This window comes from Thamnophis elegans, chromosome 3 (genome assembly GCF_009769535.1).
Source record: "Thamnophis elegans isolate rThaEle1 chromosome 3, rThaEle1.pri, whole genome shotgun sequence".
NCBI classification, from domain to species: domain Eukaryota; kingdom Metazoa; phylum Chordata; class Lepidosauria; order Squamata; family Colubridae; genus Thamnophis; species Thamnophis elegans.
The window spans coordinates 138,633,069-138,652,583 of record NC_045543.1 but is presented as its reverse complement, the minus strand read 5'-3'; the positions used below and the strand labels follow the sequence as shown (position 1 = coordinate 138,652,583).

General features: G+C 43.5%; 1 protein-coding gene across 1 annotated transcript in view; it reads right to left on the bottom strand.

Moving 5' to 3' along the window:
* The window catches only part of LOC116506258 (unconventional myosin-Vb-like), a 276,128-nt gene that overhangs the window by 91,544 nt on the left and 165,069 nt on the right, over positions 1–19,515 (bottom strand). Inside the window, 4 exon segments of the mRNA XM_032213906.1 lie at positions 3,314–3,423; positions 7,862–7,969; positions 11,163–11,244; positions 15,498–15,641. Coding sequence (XP_032069797.1) covers positions 3,314–3,423; positions 7,862–7,969; positions 11,163–11,244; positions 15,498–15,641 — 444 coding nt within the window.

Below are 19,515 nucleotides of genomic sequence, written 5' to 3'. Positions count from 1 at the left end.
ATTGTGCACATGATTGAAAAAGCTGGCGAACATTCTGTACTCAGGGGAATCCTGTTTTGTAATTGGAAGTCCTGACAATCCTCATTTATTGCACTCAAATTGTGTCGGAATTACTACTGTAAGAAGTCTTCACTAGCACGTAATTGTTATGCTGGCAATTCTCAAATGAAGGGAAGGAGCCTCAGGAGGCTGCATTGGGCGGGGAATGTAGACGGTAGAAAACTTTTTCTCTGCGCCTCATATTTTGCTGTGCTTTGCTGATTAAATAAATTAGCAGGCAGATCAACCGTCCAGAATCATGGATGCATTTCAATTAAACGTCATCGCCATCATCATTAAGGACAGCAAATACTTGAAAATAAGATTTGCTTATCGGCTCAGCATGTCCAAGGCTAAGAATTAAAAACAGGCCACAGCATTATTTCTTAAGGAGGTGTCGCAACTTTGCAAGCCATGTTGTAACATTTGAATTCGGTTTAGTATAGTCATAGAACCAGAACAAATAAAAACACTCAGTGAATGTCCAATTAAGAATTCTAGAATAAAATAATAAATAACAGTTAAAATCTATGTTAAAATCCAGTCTGCCAATTACACATGGCCTATATCAGTGATGACTAACCTTTTTCCCATCGCATGCCAAAAATGGGGGGAACGCAGGGAGGGGTCATGCACAGGCGTGCCCACACCCATAATTTTATGTGCATGCATAGAGGGTGACCCTGCCCTCCTCCCAATTTTGGCAGTTGATGGACTCCTTTTTCACCCTCCCCAGGCTCCAGAAGCTTTCTAGGAGCCTGGGGAGGGTGAAAATGGCCTCCCCGGCCTTCCTGGAGGCCCTCTAGAGACTTCAGGAGGCTTCTCTGAAGCCTCCAGAGGGTGAAAAATAGCTCTCCGGCCAACCCAGAAGTTCGGGGACAGACTTCCGGTTTGCTCGTAGCGCCGTTTTTCACCCTCCGGAGGTGGGAAAACAGCCCAAATGCACAAATCGGAAGTCAGTTCCCGAACTTCCAGTTTGCACGTTGGGTTGTTTTTCGTCCTCCGGAGGCTTCAGGGAGGCCGAAAATGAAGGCCAAAGTCAATTGGGAAGCTGACAGGGCAATGCCTTGGGTGCCCTAACAAATAGCTCCGCGTGCCACCTGTGACATAGGTTCGCCATCACGGGCCTAGACTAAAACAAACAATCCATAAACTGTGAGGACCATAGTCAATTTAATACTAATATGCAAAATTCAAAGTTTATGGATTGGGGCCAAACAGCATATGGATGATTTTAGTATTGTTAGGCCATGTGTAATTGACAGACTGGATTTTAACACAGATTTTAACTGTTATTTATTATTATATTCTAGAATTTTTAATTGGACATTCATGTAGTGTTTTTATTTGTTCTGGTCTCTATTCTATGACTGCAATAAACTGAAAATTTATTTATTTATTTATTTATTTTACTTATAAGGTTTGTATGCCGCCCACTCTCGAGAGACTCAGGGCGGCTTACAGATAAAAAGGAAGGGGGGGAACATACAAAAACTAAAAAACAACATAATATTGGAATTAGAAAAAAAGAAAACACTTCAGCGGATGATCATGGAAACACATACAGATAGTGCTCATCTTACAACCATTCGTTTAGTAACTGTTCAAAATGACACTGAAAAAGTGACTTATCACTGGTTTTCACGCCAATGGCCATTTTCTGGAATATCCATGGTCAGGTTAAACAAAATTTGAATATTTGGCAACTGACCCACATTTACGACGGTTGCAGTATCCTGGGGTCCAGTGATCCCCTTTTGCGACCTTCTGACAAGCAAAGTCAATAGGCAAGCCAAATTCACTGAACAGCCATATCACTAACTGAACAACTGTAGTGGTTTTCTTAACAACCGTGGTAAGAAAGTTCAAAAAAATGGGACAAGACTCATTTAACAACTGTCTTGCTCAGCAATGGAAATTTGGCGTCTCAACCATGTTGGTAAGTTGAGGACTAGCAGATTAATCAGCAATTGTATCACATTTTAGTGCGTATAGTCAAGGCTATGGTTTTCCCAGTTGCAATGTATGGCTGTGAAGGTTGGACTAGGGATGAAATCCTCCCAGTTCGGCCCAGTTCGACCGAACCAGTAGGGACGAATGTCCTTGGTTCTGTGAACCGGTAATAAAAAAAAGCTTCCAAGGATCGCGCCTCAGCTGTGAGCCACGCAAGCATCGGAAGCTTTCCCCCTGCTTTTTAAAGCATTTTTGCTTTAAAAATGCTTTAAAAAGGGGGGGGGGAAAGCTTCCGACCATCGTGTGGCTCATATGAGAAGCTCTTTTTTCCCCATTTTTAAAGCATTTTTCCCTGTCTATTCACCCAAACAGGTAGGGAAAAAATGCTTTAAAAAGTGGAAAAAAGTTGGCCATGCCCACCCAGTCACATGAGCCCCCCAAAACCACACCCACAGAACTGGTGGGGGGCAGAATTAGATTTCACCACTGGGTTGAACCATAAGAAAGGCTGAGCGCCAAAGAATTGAGTACTTTGAACTATGGTGCTAGAGAAGACCCCTGCGAGTCCCTTGGACTGCAAGGCGATCCAACCGGTCACTCCTAAAGGAGATCAACCCTGACTGTTCTTTAGAAGGCTAGATCCTGAAGATGAAACTCAAGTACTTTGGCCACCTAATGAGAAGGAAGGACTCACTGGAGAAGAGCCTTATGATGGGAACAATTGAGGGCAAAAGAAGAAGGGGACGACAGAGAATGAGGTGGCTGGATGGAGTCACCGAAGCAGTAGGCGTGAGCTTAAATGGACTCCAGAGGATGGTAGAGGACAGGAAGGCCTGGAGGAATGTTGTCCATGGGGTTGCAATGGGTCGGACATGCCTTCGCAACTAACAACATTACATTTTATCTGGTTAAAATAGGGGTGGGTTGAGTGAGAGGATGAGCATTTTGCTCTGTAGGATTTATTGAAGCTTATAAAACTCTGGCCACTGATTCCTTCCCTCCCTGCTCTGTCTGCATAATGAGAAATAAAGAAGTATCCCAGACCTTAAAGGTCTCAAGGGAACTCCCTTGACACGGGATATAATTACGTCAAGACTTTGCATAACATTAGACGTGCGGTGTCACAAAAATTGCGCTGCCCTCTTGAAAGAAGCCCTTGCAGTTTAGGAAGCTCTAGTTGTCTTACACAATCAAAGCCCTGCTTCTTTTTGATGTGCATTGCATTAATCAAAAGATTAAGAAAAAAAGCCGATCTAAAGATGGTTCCACTTTGATGTACCGAGCACCGTATGTGCCCACAAAAACAAATCAAAAACCATACCGTTATACTGCAGGATTCTCCATCACGTTCAGAACGAAAATCCACATTTCCAAGGTGTAGGACAGCAGCGAGTATTTTAAAAATGGTCATCTGATACGACTCCTTCACTCCTGGAAAAACATGATTGATATCCAGTTTTCAAGTGCCTGAATTTGCCAGCAGTCCCAACGAGCATGACATACGACAAGGGACGCTGGAAGATGGATTTTCGGCAAAATCTGGACCATCATCAATTGCCCATCCCTGCACCACAAACCCCACAGTTTTTTGGGGGATGCAGAGGTGGGTTCCTACCAGTTCGCACCTATTCGGTAGAACCAGTTGGTCAAATCTACCGAACCGGTTAGAAAAGGTTCCACCAGTGGACCCGGAAAGCAGGCCACACCTACAGAAGAGGTTCCAAAATTTTTTGAAACCCACTACTGCAGGGATGGTACATCTTCTTTTAAATTGGTGATAGTGAACCTCTACATTTTGGGTGACAGGCCAGCATTCACCAACAACGATAGATAGTCCTCAACTTACAACTATTCGTACCATCTTTCATATTTGTGACTTCAGGCCTGCCACATTTTCTACTGTGGGAAAATGGGACGGGGGAATATATAGAGCAGTGATAGTGAACCTTTTTCTTATGGTGTGCCAAAATTGCACGTGCACGCGGATGTACCCACCCAATTATCCTGCCCACCTGCACATGCGCGCAACCCCCCCCCGCGCACATGCACACGTGACTCCTCCTCAGGCTCCAGAGGATTTCCTGAAGCCTGGGGAGGGCGAAAACGGCCTCCCCCAACCCCCCCCAAAGGCCATCCAGAAGCTAGAAATGGATCGTTTCCAAACGTCTGGCAAATGCAATTGTTAAGTGAATTATGCGGTCGTTAAACAAATGCGGTTTCTCCCATTGACTTTGCTTGTGGGGAGTCAGCTGGGAAGATTGCAAATGATGATCATGTGACCCGAGACACTGCAACTGTCATAAATACATGCCAGTTGCCAAGCGCTCAGGTTTTGATCATGTGACCATGAAAACCAGTCATAAGTCACTTTTTCAGTGCCGTTATAACTTTTCCCCCTCCCCAGGCTTCAGTAAAGCCTCTGGAGGCTGGGGAGGGGAAAAAATGGCCCCAACGGGCCAACTGGAAGTTTGGAAATGATAAATTTCCAGCTTCCGGAGGGCCTCTGGGGGGTGGGAGAGGACGTTTTCACCCTCCCAAGCCACCAGAGGCTTTACTGAAGCGTGACCCAACAAAAGGGCGAACGACAAAACCGCGCCCGACTAAACCGCGTTGCTAAAACCGCGACGTCATCAGTGCAGCGACAACAGAGCGGAGACAACAGGGCACTTTACAACAGCGCATCGGCGGAAAGCCGATTTAACTTAAGCTAAGGATTAGGTTTAGGGTTAGGTTTAGGGTTAGTTTTAGGTGTAGGGTTAGGGTTAGGGTTAGGTTTAGGGTTAGGTTTAGGGTTAGTTTTAGGTGTAGGGTTAGGGTTAGGTTTAGGTTTAGGTTTAGGTTTAGCGTTATGTTTAGCGTTAGGTTTAGCGTTAGGTTTAGCGTTACTTTAGCGTTACGTTTAGGGTTAGGTTTAGGTTTAAGTTTAGGTTTAGTTTTACAGCGCACGTCTGTCGCCGCGCTGTTGTCGGCGCGATTCACCACTCATTCGTCGGGGCGCTTTAGAACACACAGTTTTGTCACCGCGGTTTAGTCGGGCGCGGTTTTGTCGTTCGCCCTTTTATCGGTTAACCTACTGAAGCCTTGGGAGGGCAAAAATGGCCTCCCCTGGCCCTCTGGAAGGGTGAAAAATCAGCTGACCAGCACGCACATGTACACCGCAGCTGACAGCTGGCACACGTGCCATAGGTTCGCCATCACAGATAGAGAGTGTGGTGATACATAGTCAAAATAACATTCTTTCTCATAGAGTCAAGGACGTCTTGCCCTGCAGCAGCGATGAGGTGATTGGGTGGCATCTCCAGTTTTGGATGATTTCTGATTGGACCACGTGATGGATATGTGGGTGTTAGGCAAGGGCTTGGACTTTCTTTTGGGTGGGGAAAACCTGGAACCTTTCAGATTCGGGTTTTCCCAGATGTGCCAATATGACATCTCTAATAAAATGGATCTATGAGGTAACTCAAGCCTCGGAGTCTTTTTTTTTGTTGGGGGTCCTACTTGGAACCTTGACATTAACCTGAATCTCCTTTAAAGAACTCTACCAGCTCCCCCAAACTCCCGGGTGCTGTCCGGGGTGCTGAGCCCTAGCGTCGACCCGAACCCGGGAGGCATAAAGACTCAGGGAAGATGGGGAGGGGGGGAGAGACATATTCACTTAGTAACTGTTCAAAGTTATAACAGCCCTGAAAAAGTGACTTATGACTGGTTTTCACACGACCATTGTAGCATCCGCATGGCCACATGATCAAAACTTGAGTGCTTGGCAACTGGCATGTACCGTATTTTTCAGAGTATAAGACACTCCTTTTTCCTTCAAAAAAGAGGCTGAAAATCTGGGTGCGACAGCATTTTTGGCCTCCTGAAACCCTACCCACTCTGCAAAAATGGCCATGCATAGCCTTTAGGAGGCTATGGGGGCTGAGGAGGGCAAAAATGAGCAAAAAACGGGCTGTTTTTTGCCCCCCAGCCCCCAGGAGCACTCTATAAGCCTTCTAAAGGCTATGCATGTCCTTTTTTTGACAAAAAACAGGGCTGTTTTCACAAAAAACAGGCCGTTTTTGGGAGGTCTGCAGAGTGCAAAAACTTTTTTTTTAATTTGCCTCTTCGAAATCTTGGTGCGTCTTATACTCCAAAAAATATGGTATTTATGACAGTTGCAGTGTCTCAGGTCATGTGATCACCATTTGCAATCTTTCTAGCTGACTTTCCAGAAGCAAAGTCAATGGGAGACGCCCCGTTTGTTTAATGACCGCATGATTCCCTTAACAACTGCAGTGCATTTGCTTAACTATGTCCAAAAAAAAAAAAAAGATCCTAGGTGCAACTCACTTAACAACTGTCTTGTTTAGCCACAGAAATTTTGTGGTTGTAAGTTGAAAATTACCTATATTCCCGAAAGTGTGCCCTTTCCTTGCATGATTTTTGGAGGGTGCAGAGGTTGTGCAAGAATTGGGAATGCTCTTCCACAGACTCTGGAAGTCACACAAGAAGGCTGGGCACCTGTGCAGCCTCCACAGCCTCCAAAAATGAATGTTACTCGTATTTCGTTTTTGTAATTATGGATGGTAAAGACAGCACCACCACATGATTGGGGCTGTGTTTTTTTTTTAAAGATAAATGAAAAGGCAAAGAATTGTTTCTCTTTTGCTTGGGGTCTCTGTGTGAGACATACCAGCAGAGTCAAGATAGTCGTTTTGATATTTGATATGCCGACCCCAAAAAATTCACCACCACTGCTTTAAGTTCGTCTATTCCCATTTTAGCCCCTGTATAGTGACTGGCAGCACAAGAAACTACAATGTGACTAAGCAACAGAAATTACACCCTTAGTAAAGGACTAAGAGAATGTCTTTACAGAGGATACAACCAGAGGCATCTGCATACCCACTCACTTTTTTAAGCACCACACAAACAGTTCTAAGAAAATCTATCCTACAAGCAGCATTACCGTACCTAAAATTTACTTTCTAACCTCATGCCTGCTCCTTAGAGATTCTTCCCATGTTTATATTGAAGATAACATAAAATATGTGCCGCTTGCCAAGTAAACCAATTATTTAATTAAAATGGTAACCTATAAAAGTCATTGCAAAAACCACTGGACAGTTTATGCAAATACCACTTAGACTTATATACCGCTTCATAGTGCTTTTACCTCTCTAAGCGGTTTACAGAGTCAGCATATTGCCCCCAACAATCTGGGTCCTTATTTTATCGACCTCAGAAGGATGGAAGGCTGAGTCAACCTTGAGCCTGGTGAGATTTGAACTGCCAAACTGCAGTCAGCAGAAGTAGCCTGCAGTGCTGCACTCTTAACTACTGCGTCATCTCAACTCAAATGACTCCAGCTTTACACCAATGCTTTACTAAGTTGGCAACTTTTAGATGGATGCTGGCTGGGGAATTCTGGGAGTTGAAGTCCACACATCTTAAAGTAGCTACATTTGAAACACTTTACACTGATGCTCTTTTCCTTTATGCTCTCTGAGCTTGGTAGACTGATGATGTTACCCAGTATGGTGATGAGATGACTGAAAGAAAACCACCAAGCTCAAACAAAGCCAAGGACCCCACAGTTCCACCGTGAGCTACAAATATTCTCTTCCATTGAAACTTTGCAATATTGTGAAAAGTTCCTGAAGAGTTACCCTAAATCAGTGGTTCCCAAACTTGGCAACTTTAAGACTTGTGGACTTCAACTCCCAGAATTCTCCAGCTAGCTCTTCTGGCTGGAGAACTCTGGGAGTTGAAGTCTACAAGTCTTAAAGTTGCCATGTTTGGGAACCACTGCCCTAAATGTTTGCAAAGGATAGCTGTATCAGCCACACGTTCTCCTAGGAAGGGGCCCAATTTGGGATGAAATCCTTACCAAGCAGGGTGAAAGCTTGCTTTGTTTTCTCAAAATCTTCTGCATCATCGACTCCTTCAAGGGAGGTGTCCCCTCCCAAAGATGTGTAGAAAAAATCTTTGGCATCCACTAGGATACAAACAACAGCAAAATTAAGTTAAGGGGGAGAAATGCTTGCACTTAGCTCATATTTCCCAAAAGGACTTGCCTGAACCCTGAACCCACAAGGAAACAATCTGTGCATACAATAAGTCCAGAAAAATGATGCACTACACAAGTTCAAATTTCAGCTCAGTTGGTCCATTTCTGGCCATCCGTCCCTTCATTTGAGGCAGCTGTCAACTCATAAAGCATTTGTATATCTGTTATCAAGTTGCCATGGGGAGGAAAGGGAGGGAGAGCATTCCACATGGCCATACCTTCAGCTAGAGTCGGATTTCAGATTACTACAGCAGGCTTGTGAGGTGTGCACCTCATTGGAGAATGTGATTTATGACACAGACTGAGGGGAGGGGAGAAACCGAGGCAAAGTTCAGCCATAACTTAAGTGAGGTCAGAACTGACTGCAATGGGGTTTTGCCGAAATGGTGTTCCTAATAAATGACTGGATTTCTTTTGAAACTCGGCTCGGGGCTCATGAATTATTTGCGGCATCTTTCGGAAACCTGACAGCATCTTCTTAAACTTCCATTGGTCAGCCCTAGAGCCATCTTTGCTCGGTGTCTTCAGCGCCACAGCAGAAGATGGCCAAGCTGTGGGAACGGGAGTGGGGGGTAAAGATAGGGAGGGTTGTAATCAAGATAACCTTCTTTCCCCTCGGAATCAAGGACGTTTGACCAGCACTTGGAGAGGTGTGGCTGGAGGCCAACTGGAGTTGGGACAATGACTAGATTGGACCATGTGATGGCCATGTGGATTGAGGGGAAGGGACTTTGAGTTTACTTTGGGTGGGGAAAATGCAGGGCTTTCAGATTCGTGTGTGCCAATATGACATCTCTAATAAATCTATACTTTGAGGAAGATGCCTGCCTTAGAGTTTTGATTCCGTTGGGGGTGTTGCTTGGAGCTCTTCAGTAAGCAAAGGGGCTAAAGGAGATCAATTCAAGACTGTTCTTTGGAAGGAGAGATACTGAAGTTTTTAAAGTTCAAATATTTTGGTCAGCAGATGAGAAGAGTGGACTCATTGGAAAAGACCCTTATGTTGGAAAAGATGGAAGGCAAAAGGAGAAGGGGACAGCCAAGGATGTGATGCTGCATAGTGTCATCGACGCAATGAACATGCATTTGGGCAAACTTCGGGAGACGGTGAGGCCTGGCATGCTGTGGCCCATGGAGTCCCAAACAGTGGTGAGATTCAAACATTTTTACTACTGGTTCTGTGGGTGTGTTTTAGGTTTAGTGGCATGGCAGGGGAAGGATACTGCAAAATCCCCATTTCCTCTCGATCAGCTGCGACTCGGGAGGCTGAGAATAGATGGGGGTGGGGCCAGTCAGAGGTGGTATTTGCCTGTTCTCACAACTACTCAAAATTTCCGCTACCGGTTCTCCAGAACTGGTCAGAGCCTGCTGAATACCACCTCTGGTCCCGAAGAGTCAGGCAGAACTTAGCAACTGAAGAACGACAAATCCATGTATTATCTCTGATGGGTGTCCAAGCAGAGGCTGCCTTAAGAGTGATTTCATCCAAAGCTTTAGATATTTCTGTGTTTCCGAGATTCAACCAGATATGAGATGGAGCTGTCAAGCACCTCGTTAATTCCTTCTGGATCCATAGGACAAACTGGTGGGACTCTTTTAAAGGGCCCACTGCCCATGCAGAGGTCTAGGGCAAGGCTGTCAAACTCCCGGCCCATGGGCCGGATGGCCACGCCCGGTTTAGCAAAGGGCTGGGAAAGTCCCGATGAGGCAGGAGGGGTGCACAGGTAAACCCACCAGTGGCTGGCCAGGTTAAGTGATCCTAATATGCTGAATACTATAAATTCATATTAGCTTGACTTTTCACTTTAGTGCACTTGTCTTGACTCCTAACTTCCTCATAAGTCTTACAAATATTACGGAGGAGTAAAGGAGGGGCACAGGAAGCCAGGCGTGGGTGTAAGGTGGAACAGAGGTGAAACGGTCGATAGCGTAAGACATTATAAGAACTTCTCTTTTTGTATTTTTCCTATGTATTTCTCTGTTTGTAACATTCCAAAATGAACTTCTCCCTTTCGAAATGTCATGTTTGTCTCATGTATGGAAACTCCTTGAGAATGCACAGTGTGGAACACGGCATAAAAGTAGCATCCTGGGCAGAGCCCAGGCAGTTCAGATTTTGGTCTGTGAACACGCTGAACTCTTGATGCATCAAATAAAGCTGTTTCTCTTGCACCTTCGTGGTCTCGAGTCCTGGTCTTTCGTAAGTAGATTGCTAAACCAAACCTCAATCTGCTGCTACACCAATATGTCATGTGATGACGTTGTGACGACTTGAGTTTGACATCCCTGGTCTAGGGCAGAGATGGCGAACCTTTTCAGCACACCGAGTGCCCAGACTGGAATGTCTGTGCATGGGCGCACGCCGGAGCACCAGAAGCCCGAAGACCAGTTGGCCGGTGTGGATGCATGCGCCGGCCAGCTGGTTTTGGGGTTTCCAGCTGCTCTTTACGCGCACTGAAGCACTGGAAACCCGAAGACCAGCTGGCCGGCACGACCATGCCTGTTTTTTTGGCCATTTTCAGGCTGGTTTTGACCCATTTTCAGGCAGTTTTCTGGCGCTCCGTCATCTGCGAAGACCGGAAAGCAGAAGAGCAGCTGGCAGTGGCACATGTGGCCACAGAGAGAGTTCTGCATGCCATAGGTTCACCATCATTGGTCTAGGGCATCCATCTGCAATTTCACAAGGAAGTGCTCTGATTATGACAGATCTTAATATCCTGCATCTTCAGATCGCATCACTTGTTCTGAAGTAAAGACTAGGGCTAAGTTTTGCCCAACTATCTGTGTTAGGGCCACCATTACAAGCCAAAAACATATGGATGCCACAAAGACCATAAACTCACCAGACATCTCCCTTAACAGCATGAAAACTCAAGTCACCAAAAGCCTTGGAACTTCAACACGATCCCTGGTGTGGTCTCAAAGTGGTGCGTCAGACCACCAGCGGCTTATTTTGTTTCCCAAAACCAATTCTGCCAACGGTTGTATAACTTCACTCTTTCTGTAGACACAGTTCTTTTTCTTGGAAATGCCAAGCTCCCCAAATTTATTATCTGGAGTTTCAGGAATTATTCTGCAGGTTCATTGGGGAGGCTAAACACTATGTGCAAAATAGCATACTTACATAATGAGAGGTCCTTCAGTTCTGGAAGACTAGCAGAGGCACATAGCTGATAGAAAATGTGATAGTTTCGCTCATCAGGTGCCTGTGAAAGGACATTGGTTTATTGGCAGAGAAATGAGCTATGGTTAATTAAATATCATGCAGCACATCCTACACTGCTTTCTCTAGGTCAGGGGTCTCCAACCTGTGGGTCATGTCCCACTACTGGGCCATAACCTATTCACAACCAAGCCAGGTGAGTGGCCGGCTGCTGTGCATGCATGCATTTGCACACAGCCCTACTTGTGCAAACTTGGGGGGGGGGCTTGGGGCCCCACTTGTGCGAGCAATGGGTGACCGCATGCACAGCCCTGCCCCTTCCACAAATCCATCCCATCTTCTCTCCCCCCACTTTCCTGGCCGCCAAACCTGAAATGTTGGGGAAGTCTGCTCTAGATTTATGTGACTGTTGTGGTTTTTGTTTTTAAAGTGTTGTCTTTGTCCAGTTTTCCCCTTCCCTTGTCTATTGTGAGCCGCCCGGAGTCCTTCAGGAGTGGGCGCCATACAAGACAAATAAATACAAATACAAAATACAATTATTCACACTCAAATTTCACACGTTTCTTCAAGGTAAGAATGGATTTTTTTAAAAAAAATATCTACAATTACTGTGTTTCCCCGAAAATAAGACAGGGTCTTATTTTCTTTTGACCCTCTGAAATAAGCGCTTGGCCTTATTTTTGGGGAGGTCTTAGTATTTGTGAGGTGCAGGAGGTGGCGAGCGTGGTCACCTCTTGGCTGCTGCTGTGTTGCAATATTTTCAGGAAGGGCTTATTTTAGCGCATGCGCTCAAAAGCCCATTTGGGCTTATTATTCGGGGAGGTCTTATTTTGGGGGAAACAGAATAGTTTTGATCTAATTAAACTAGGAGATGAATGTTAAATGTATGGCAAACACACTGGTTACGGTAAGGAAAGAATGAGAAAGTCTAAAACCACCGTCGTTAAAATGCATGAGGGATTAACTTCATTTTACAGCAGAAGAACTGAGGCTGGACAGAAGTCCCTTTCAAGTTAAACTTTTACAGATTGTACACCTAATATATTCCTGGGATTTTCTAGAGGTTTCCTATCCTGGGATTTTCCACATTCCTGGGATTTTCTAGAGGTTTCCTATCCATCAACCAGTTAGGACTGATCCTGCTTAAGTTTCTGACTCAATGTGTCTCTTCTAATTAGGATCTAAATGGAGATGTTGTGTATGTAACCTTAATCTCAAACGGACAAAAGGAGAGATGATAAGAGGAATAAAACTACAAAAACACAATGCTCAAACCTTGGTCCATAGTTCCAAATTACAGGTAGTCCTCGACCTATGACCACAATTGAGCCCAAAATTTTCCTTGCTGAACAAGACAGTTGTTAAGCAAGTTTTGGTCCCTTTTACCATTTTTCTTGCCACAACGGTGCTTTTCAAAAGGCAACTTGACTTTCTTGGTTTTTTTTCCCCCCTTGAAATGTTTCGCTTCTCATCCAAGAAGCTTCTTCTCTTCTGACTGAAGAATTGGCATTCTTCAGAACCAAAGAAGCTTCTTCAACGAGAAGTGAAATGGTTTCAAGGGAAAAAAAATCAAGGAAGTCCAGTTGTCTTCGGGACAGCCATGACCTGGATGATGGAGACATTCCATAGACACTTTCTTCCTCCAGTTGTTAAGTGAATCACTTCAGTTATTAAGTTAGTAATGTAGTTGTTAATGAATCTGGCTTCCCCAGTGCTTTACTTGTCATAAGGCCGCAAAAGGTCATCTAATGACCCCAGGATACTACAACGTGATGTAGATGTGAGTCAAGTGCCTGGTGTCCAAATTTTGATGGTTGGGTTGAGTTGAGTTGAGTTTATTATATTTCTATGCTGCCCTATTCCCCGGAGGGGACTCAGGGTGGCTCACAACCAAGTCAGGGGGTGGGGGGTTTACAAATAAGAAAAAAGAACACGAACAAAACAATACTACAATTTAAAACACTCAACAACCATACCATTCGAGGGGGGACAAAAAACTCATTAGCCCCAGGCCTGTCGGAACAGCCAGGTTTTAAGAGCTTTGCAGAAGGCCTGGAGGGTGGTGAGGGTCCGAATCTCCACGGGGAGCTCATTCCAAAGGGCCGGAGCAGCCACAGAGAAGGCCCTCCTCCGGGTGGTCGCCAGTCGGCATTGGCCAGTAGATGGAATTCGGAGGAGGCCTAATCTGTGGGATCTAATCGGTCTATTGGAGGTAATTGGCAGTAGGCGGTCTCTCAAGTGTGACCATGGGGATGCTGCAATGGTTATAAGTGTAAAAAACGGTCATCCCTTTTTTTCAGTGCCACTGTGTAACTTCAAACGGTCACTAAATGAATTGTTGTAAGTCGAGGACTATGTATACTCAGCTCAGAAGTGAGTTTTTGCGAAGCTATTCAAATCCTACCTAGATTTTCATTTGTAAGGTAGACCTTGTAGATTCTGAATGGAGCTGAGTATTTACTGGCCGGATGCCTTTCCTGTCGCCAATGTGGACTTTTTTTTCTGCAGATATATTCTCAGTGTGCCCTGAGAAATATCTGCCTCTACCTAGAATCGAACTCACAGCCTCCTGATTGTGAGGCGAGAGCACCACCTCTAGGCCACCGCACCACTCACGTTTTTCAATGTCCATGTACCTACTGAATCATGGGCTGGTAAGTTTCCTTTCAATTGGAATCAGTACATCTGCCAAATGATTCAAAGATGAGAAGATTCAAATAGAACTAGATGTCTTCTCCTTCATCATCTTACTGGCTTATTCCATGTGAAATCTCTCCTCTGAGAGTTATTCATGTGAAATATCTTTAAACACAGGCTCCTACATATCCTATCTCAGGTAGCAAAGGCTTGTGAAAGGCCTTATTCATATTTCAGGTCACTTATAATTCATCATCTCCGCCTCTCAGCTAGTGAATATGGAGCGAATGGAGATTAGTAGCAGCTTCCTTCCGTAAAGAAATTATCGTTTGTTATATTTGAATAAGAGATAAGGAGATACTTTGATGTTTTCGAATTGGGGTGCTAAAGAATACAGGTAGCCCTCCAGTTACGAACACAACTGAGTCGAAAATTTATGCTCCAAAGCGAAACATTTGTTAAGCGAGTTTGACCCATTTTAGGCCTTTTCTTGCCACAGTTGTTAAGTGAATCATTGCATTTGTTAAGTTGGTAGCATGGTTTGATGCAGGCTACTTCTGCTGACTGCCGGTTGACTGCAATTTGGCAGTTCGGATCTCACCAGGCTCAAGGTTGACTCAGCCTTCCATCCTTCCAAGGTGGGTAAAAGGAAGACCCAAATTGTGGGGGGCAACAGGCTGGCTCTGTAAACTGCTTAGAGAGGGCTGTAAAGCTCTGTGAAATGGTATTGGTCTATTGCTATTGCCATCCATCCATCCATCCATCCATCCATCCATCCATCCATCCATCTCTATCTCCTATCTCTATTCTCCCTATCTCTTCTATCTCTATCATCTAATCTGTCTGTCTGTCTGTCTATCTATCCATCCCTATCTCCTATCTCTATCCTCCCTATCTCTTCTATCATCTAATCGGTGTCTGTCTGTCTGTCTGTCTGTCTATGTATCTATTTATCTATTTATCTATCTATCTATCTATCTATCTATCTATCTATCTATCCATCCATCCATCCATCCATCCATCCATCCATCCATCCATCTCTATCTCCTATCTCTATCCTCCCTATCTCTTCTATCATCTAATCTGTGTCTGTCTGTCTGTCTGTCTGTCTGTCTGTCTGTCTGTCTGTCTGTCTATCTATCTATCTATCTATCTATCTATCTATCTATCTATCTATCTATCTATCTATCCATCTCTATCTCCTATCTCTATCCTCCCTATCTCTTCTATCATCTAATCTGTGTCTGTCTGTCTGTCTGTCTGTCTGTCTGTCTGTCTGTCTGTCTTTCTATCTATCTATCTATCTATCTATCCATCTCTATCTCCTATCTCTATCCTCCCTATCTCTTCTATCATCTAATTTGTGTCTGTCTGTCTGTCTGTCTGTCTGTCTGTCTATCTATCTATCTATCTATCTATCCATCTCTATCTCCTATCTCTATCCTCCCTATCTCTTCTATCATCTAATCTGTGTCTGTCTGTCTGTCTGTCTGTCTGTCTGTGTCTGTCTGTCTGTCTGTCTGTCTGTCTGTCTGTCTCTCTCTCTCTCTCTCTCTCTCTCTCTCTCTCTCTCTCTACATACACACAGACTCACCAAAATAATATATATATGAAATAATAATGTTTTTAAATAAACGAATGAATGATAAATAAGCTAACCTGGAATACAACTCTTGATTTCTCAAGCAGGTACGTCCTCATGTTGGCACCAATGATACGGTATCTTTTATCAAAGCCAATCTGAATGTATTTCCCAAAGCGGCTGCTGTTGTCATTCCGAGTTGTTTTTGCGTTGCCAATTGCCTTTATGGAATTAATGAAACGTTAAAATTACAATGCCTTTTTTTTCAACAATATTCATTCATCTCACAGGTACACTTCATTAATTAATTGCATATAACTAAAAAAAAAAAAAACATTAAGGGAAAGACTGTGAGAATGAAAGATGGAGAGGGCAACATTGCTTAAAGATTACGTGGTACACTCTTTAACAAGATCATAAAATAGCTATTAGCCTTATCCCTTCCATCTGTGAAACACCCCCCCCCCCAGCAATGATTGCTTTTACAAGCTTGTTTTAAGAGGGTAAACAATGAAGACGGCAGCAAAGTAATTATGATTAGATTTTGTTATCATATTTAATTAACACTCTAGATCCGTGATGGCAAACCTATGCCATGCGTACCCAAAGTGGCACATAGAGGCTGGCATCACCCGTTCCCAAACTTGGTATTTTAAGATAGGCAGAATTCAACTTCCCCAGACACCTTTGGCTTCACAATTGAATGTTAAGAGACTATCAAGAAACTGAATGTGCCTTTATTAGAACTAACTATACCCCTCAAAGCTTCCCAAAAACGTCATGGATTAATTTCCCAATCTAGTGTTCTCCAGAAGCCCAAATTGGTTAGGAAATACAGAATGGCAGACTGTATACAGGTAGTCCTCAACTTACGACCACAATGGAGGCCAAAATTTCTTAAGTGAGACATTGGTTGCGTCAATTTTGCCCCATTTTTCGACTCTTCTTGTCTCAGTTGTTAAGTGAATCACTGCAGTTGCTAAGTTAGTAACCTGGTTGTGAAGCGAATCTGGTTTCCCCACTGATTTTGCTTGTCGGGAAATCACAAAAGGGGGTGACAGACCCCGGGACACAGCAACAGTCATAAGTGTGAACCAGTTGCCAAGCATTTGATCATGTGACCATGGGGATGCTGGAAATGTCGTAGCTATGAAAAACGGTCATAAGTCACTTTTTCAGTGCCTTTTATAACTTTGAACGGCCACCAAGCGAATTGTTGTAAGTCGAGGACTACCTGTATTTGCAAATAAAAATATATGCAAAGAATGTCATATTAAAGAGTTTTCGGCCACCCAGATGAGATTATGCTTTTCTGCATGCAATGTTAATTATATGAAGATAACAACAGACCTACGCACATAATTTTAAGCAACCTCCAATTTCATAACAAGTACACTCGTTATAACTAACATGATAAAGCGTGTATTTACGTGAATTTCTTTGGGAAAGACTTATGCTACAACTGATTGCAGATTTCAAGCAAGACATAGAAGTTAATTTCACTCATTCTTTATAGAATTCTTTGTTCAATTTTGGCTTAGACTTAGCGTCAGGGTTCCAAGTAATAGACCCACAGAAAGCAAAACTCTGAGACAGGTAAATTCCTCAAAGAATAGCTTTATTGAATATATCATATTGGCACAGATGTGGTGAAATCTGATTCTGAAGACTCCTGCGGTTATCACCCAATTAAAAGTAAAAGTTTGTCACTTTCTCAAAACAATCAGTCACATGGTCCAATCACAGCGCAGTCTGGTTGCCGGATGATACTGTTCCACCTTCCTCCGACCAGATGTAAGAATGTCCTTGGTTCCCAAAAGAAAGGATTTTGTTTTGGCTACCAAATCCCAGTTCTCTCAACTCCCCACTCCCTATCCCTCAGCTCCAGAGTGGCAACACTGAAGCTGTCAAAAATGGCTTGGTCAGGTCAGCTTCATGGTTGACACTGTGGTATGAATTCAGCCACTCTTATTGGCAGATCAGAGGTGGCATTCTGCCGGTTCGCCCCGGTTCAGGCGAACCGGTAGTGGCGGTGGGAGGCTCTGCCCACCTGCCCGGACATCATCACACACACACTCCCGGTCTGAACTAATAGCAAAGGCAAGAGGATTTCATGCCCATGGCAGATCATATGTTGTGGTATGTTATCTTCTATGGATGCAAGCAATCATGTTTTATTCAAACAATCCTAATTAACCATAATTAATCTATAGTTTTTGTTTTCTATAGTGTTTGCTTTCTAAGAGAGAGATCAATGGAAGCTTACACTGACGATTTCAGTTCTGGATACAGCTTTACTAATTGATTATAAAATATATATATATATATATATTTACTACATGTAAAGTTGGAACAAAGCCACATATTTGTGAGTTAACAGCTCAGAATTTGAGCTAAACTGATTACAGTAAAGCTATTGAAATGAGCTGTGTTTCCAAAGGTATTAGCAAAACTGTGCTTAGCAACCGTGCCTGCTAAGTGGCAAACAGCTTATATAAGAACAGAACCTAGCTGCATGCCTCTAAAAATACTAGCTAAAAGTTACATTAATAATAACAACAAACTAGCATAGAAAAGTGTCCGATCAAAAATTAACAACTCTGGATCTTAATTCAAGCTTTAATGAAGGCATGGATTCTGGTTTTAAAAGTTGATTAAAAGCAAAAATAATAATAATAATTGTTGTTGTTAGTAGCGAAATCGTGTCCAATCCATCGTGACCCCATGGACAACATTCCTCCAGGCCTTCCTGTCCTCTACCATCCTCTGGAGTCCATTTAAGCTCATGCTGACTTCTTCGGTGACTCCATCAAGCCACCTCATTCTCTTCCGTCCCCTTCTTCTTTTGCCCTCAATCGTTCCCAGCATGAGGCTCTTCTCCAGTGAGTCCTTCCTTCTCATTAGGTGGCCAAAGTCTTTGAGTTTCAACTTCAGGACCTGTCCTTCCAAAGAGCAGTCAGGGTTGATGTCTTCTAGGACTGACCGGATGGATCACCTTGCAGTCCAAGGGACTCGCAGGAGTCTTCTCCAGCACCAGAGTTCCAAGGCCTCCATTCTTTGGCGCTCAGCCTTTCTTATGGTCCAAACTTCACAGCCATGCATTGCAACTGGGAATAATAATACATTCATGCTAATAATCTTCTGCTCATATTTTCTACCGTATTGGAGTTTTTGAAATAGGAACATATTTTTTAATGCAATATCCATAGGGATAGAACAACACAGACAGGATGGGGTAGTAATAAAACTCCTTTGAAAGAATATTAGAAAAGGAGAAGCAAAGGGATTAAATTCTCAAAATATAAATATTCCAGATAGTAATTAAGCACAATGCACTTTTAATCAGCACGCTCTTATTAAGTTTTCATTCAGAACAAACCTTTCATGGTGTAGGCAGGTCAACTGGGGCCTATGTCGGTTGCATTCACATAGCCAACGAAGCCGTAATTTGTTTTAGCACTTGTTTGAAAAAGCCTTATTTAAATACAAAGCCTAGGATCCAGCCATTATCTTTCTCCTTGTGAATAAAACCTTCAAATATTAGAACTCAAGGAAAGACGTAAACCTCACCATCCCCAATTATCACTTATATAAATAGGAGAGAATATTTGTAGCTGAGAATTAAACTGTGAGGTCTTTGGTGCTCTCTGAGCTGAAGGATTTTTTCTGGCTGACGTTTCATTACTCAACTAAGTAACATCATCAGTGCTATAAAGGAGTGGGGTGTGTTCTCTGTTTATACACAGGTGGCTTGCCTTGTCAGTGTTGGAGATTGCTCTTGGTGGTTCGTTTGGATGTTGTTTACTGGTAGTTTGTTTGTCTGAACTGGCATTCCTTGATTGGGGTATTGTTTACTGCTTGATTGCTAGTCTAGTATTGATCTTGGAGTTAATTCCCAGTATTATCCTGGTGTTGATTGCTGGTGAGATCTTTAGGGGTTTTTTTTGCTTCCGTTTTGGTTTTCTGATTGTATGTTTTGAATGGCATGTAGATGTTGTTTATCTCTATGTGCCTGTTGATGACTGATTTGTCTGGATGTCATCTTCCAGGAATTCTCTACTGATTTTTGGACTTAGTCTGGTCTAGGTCTAGGAT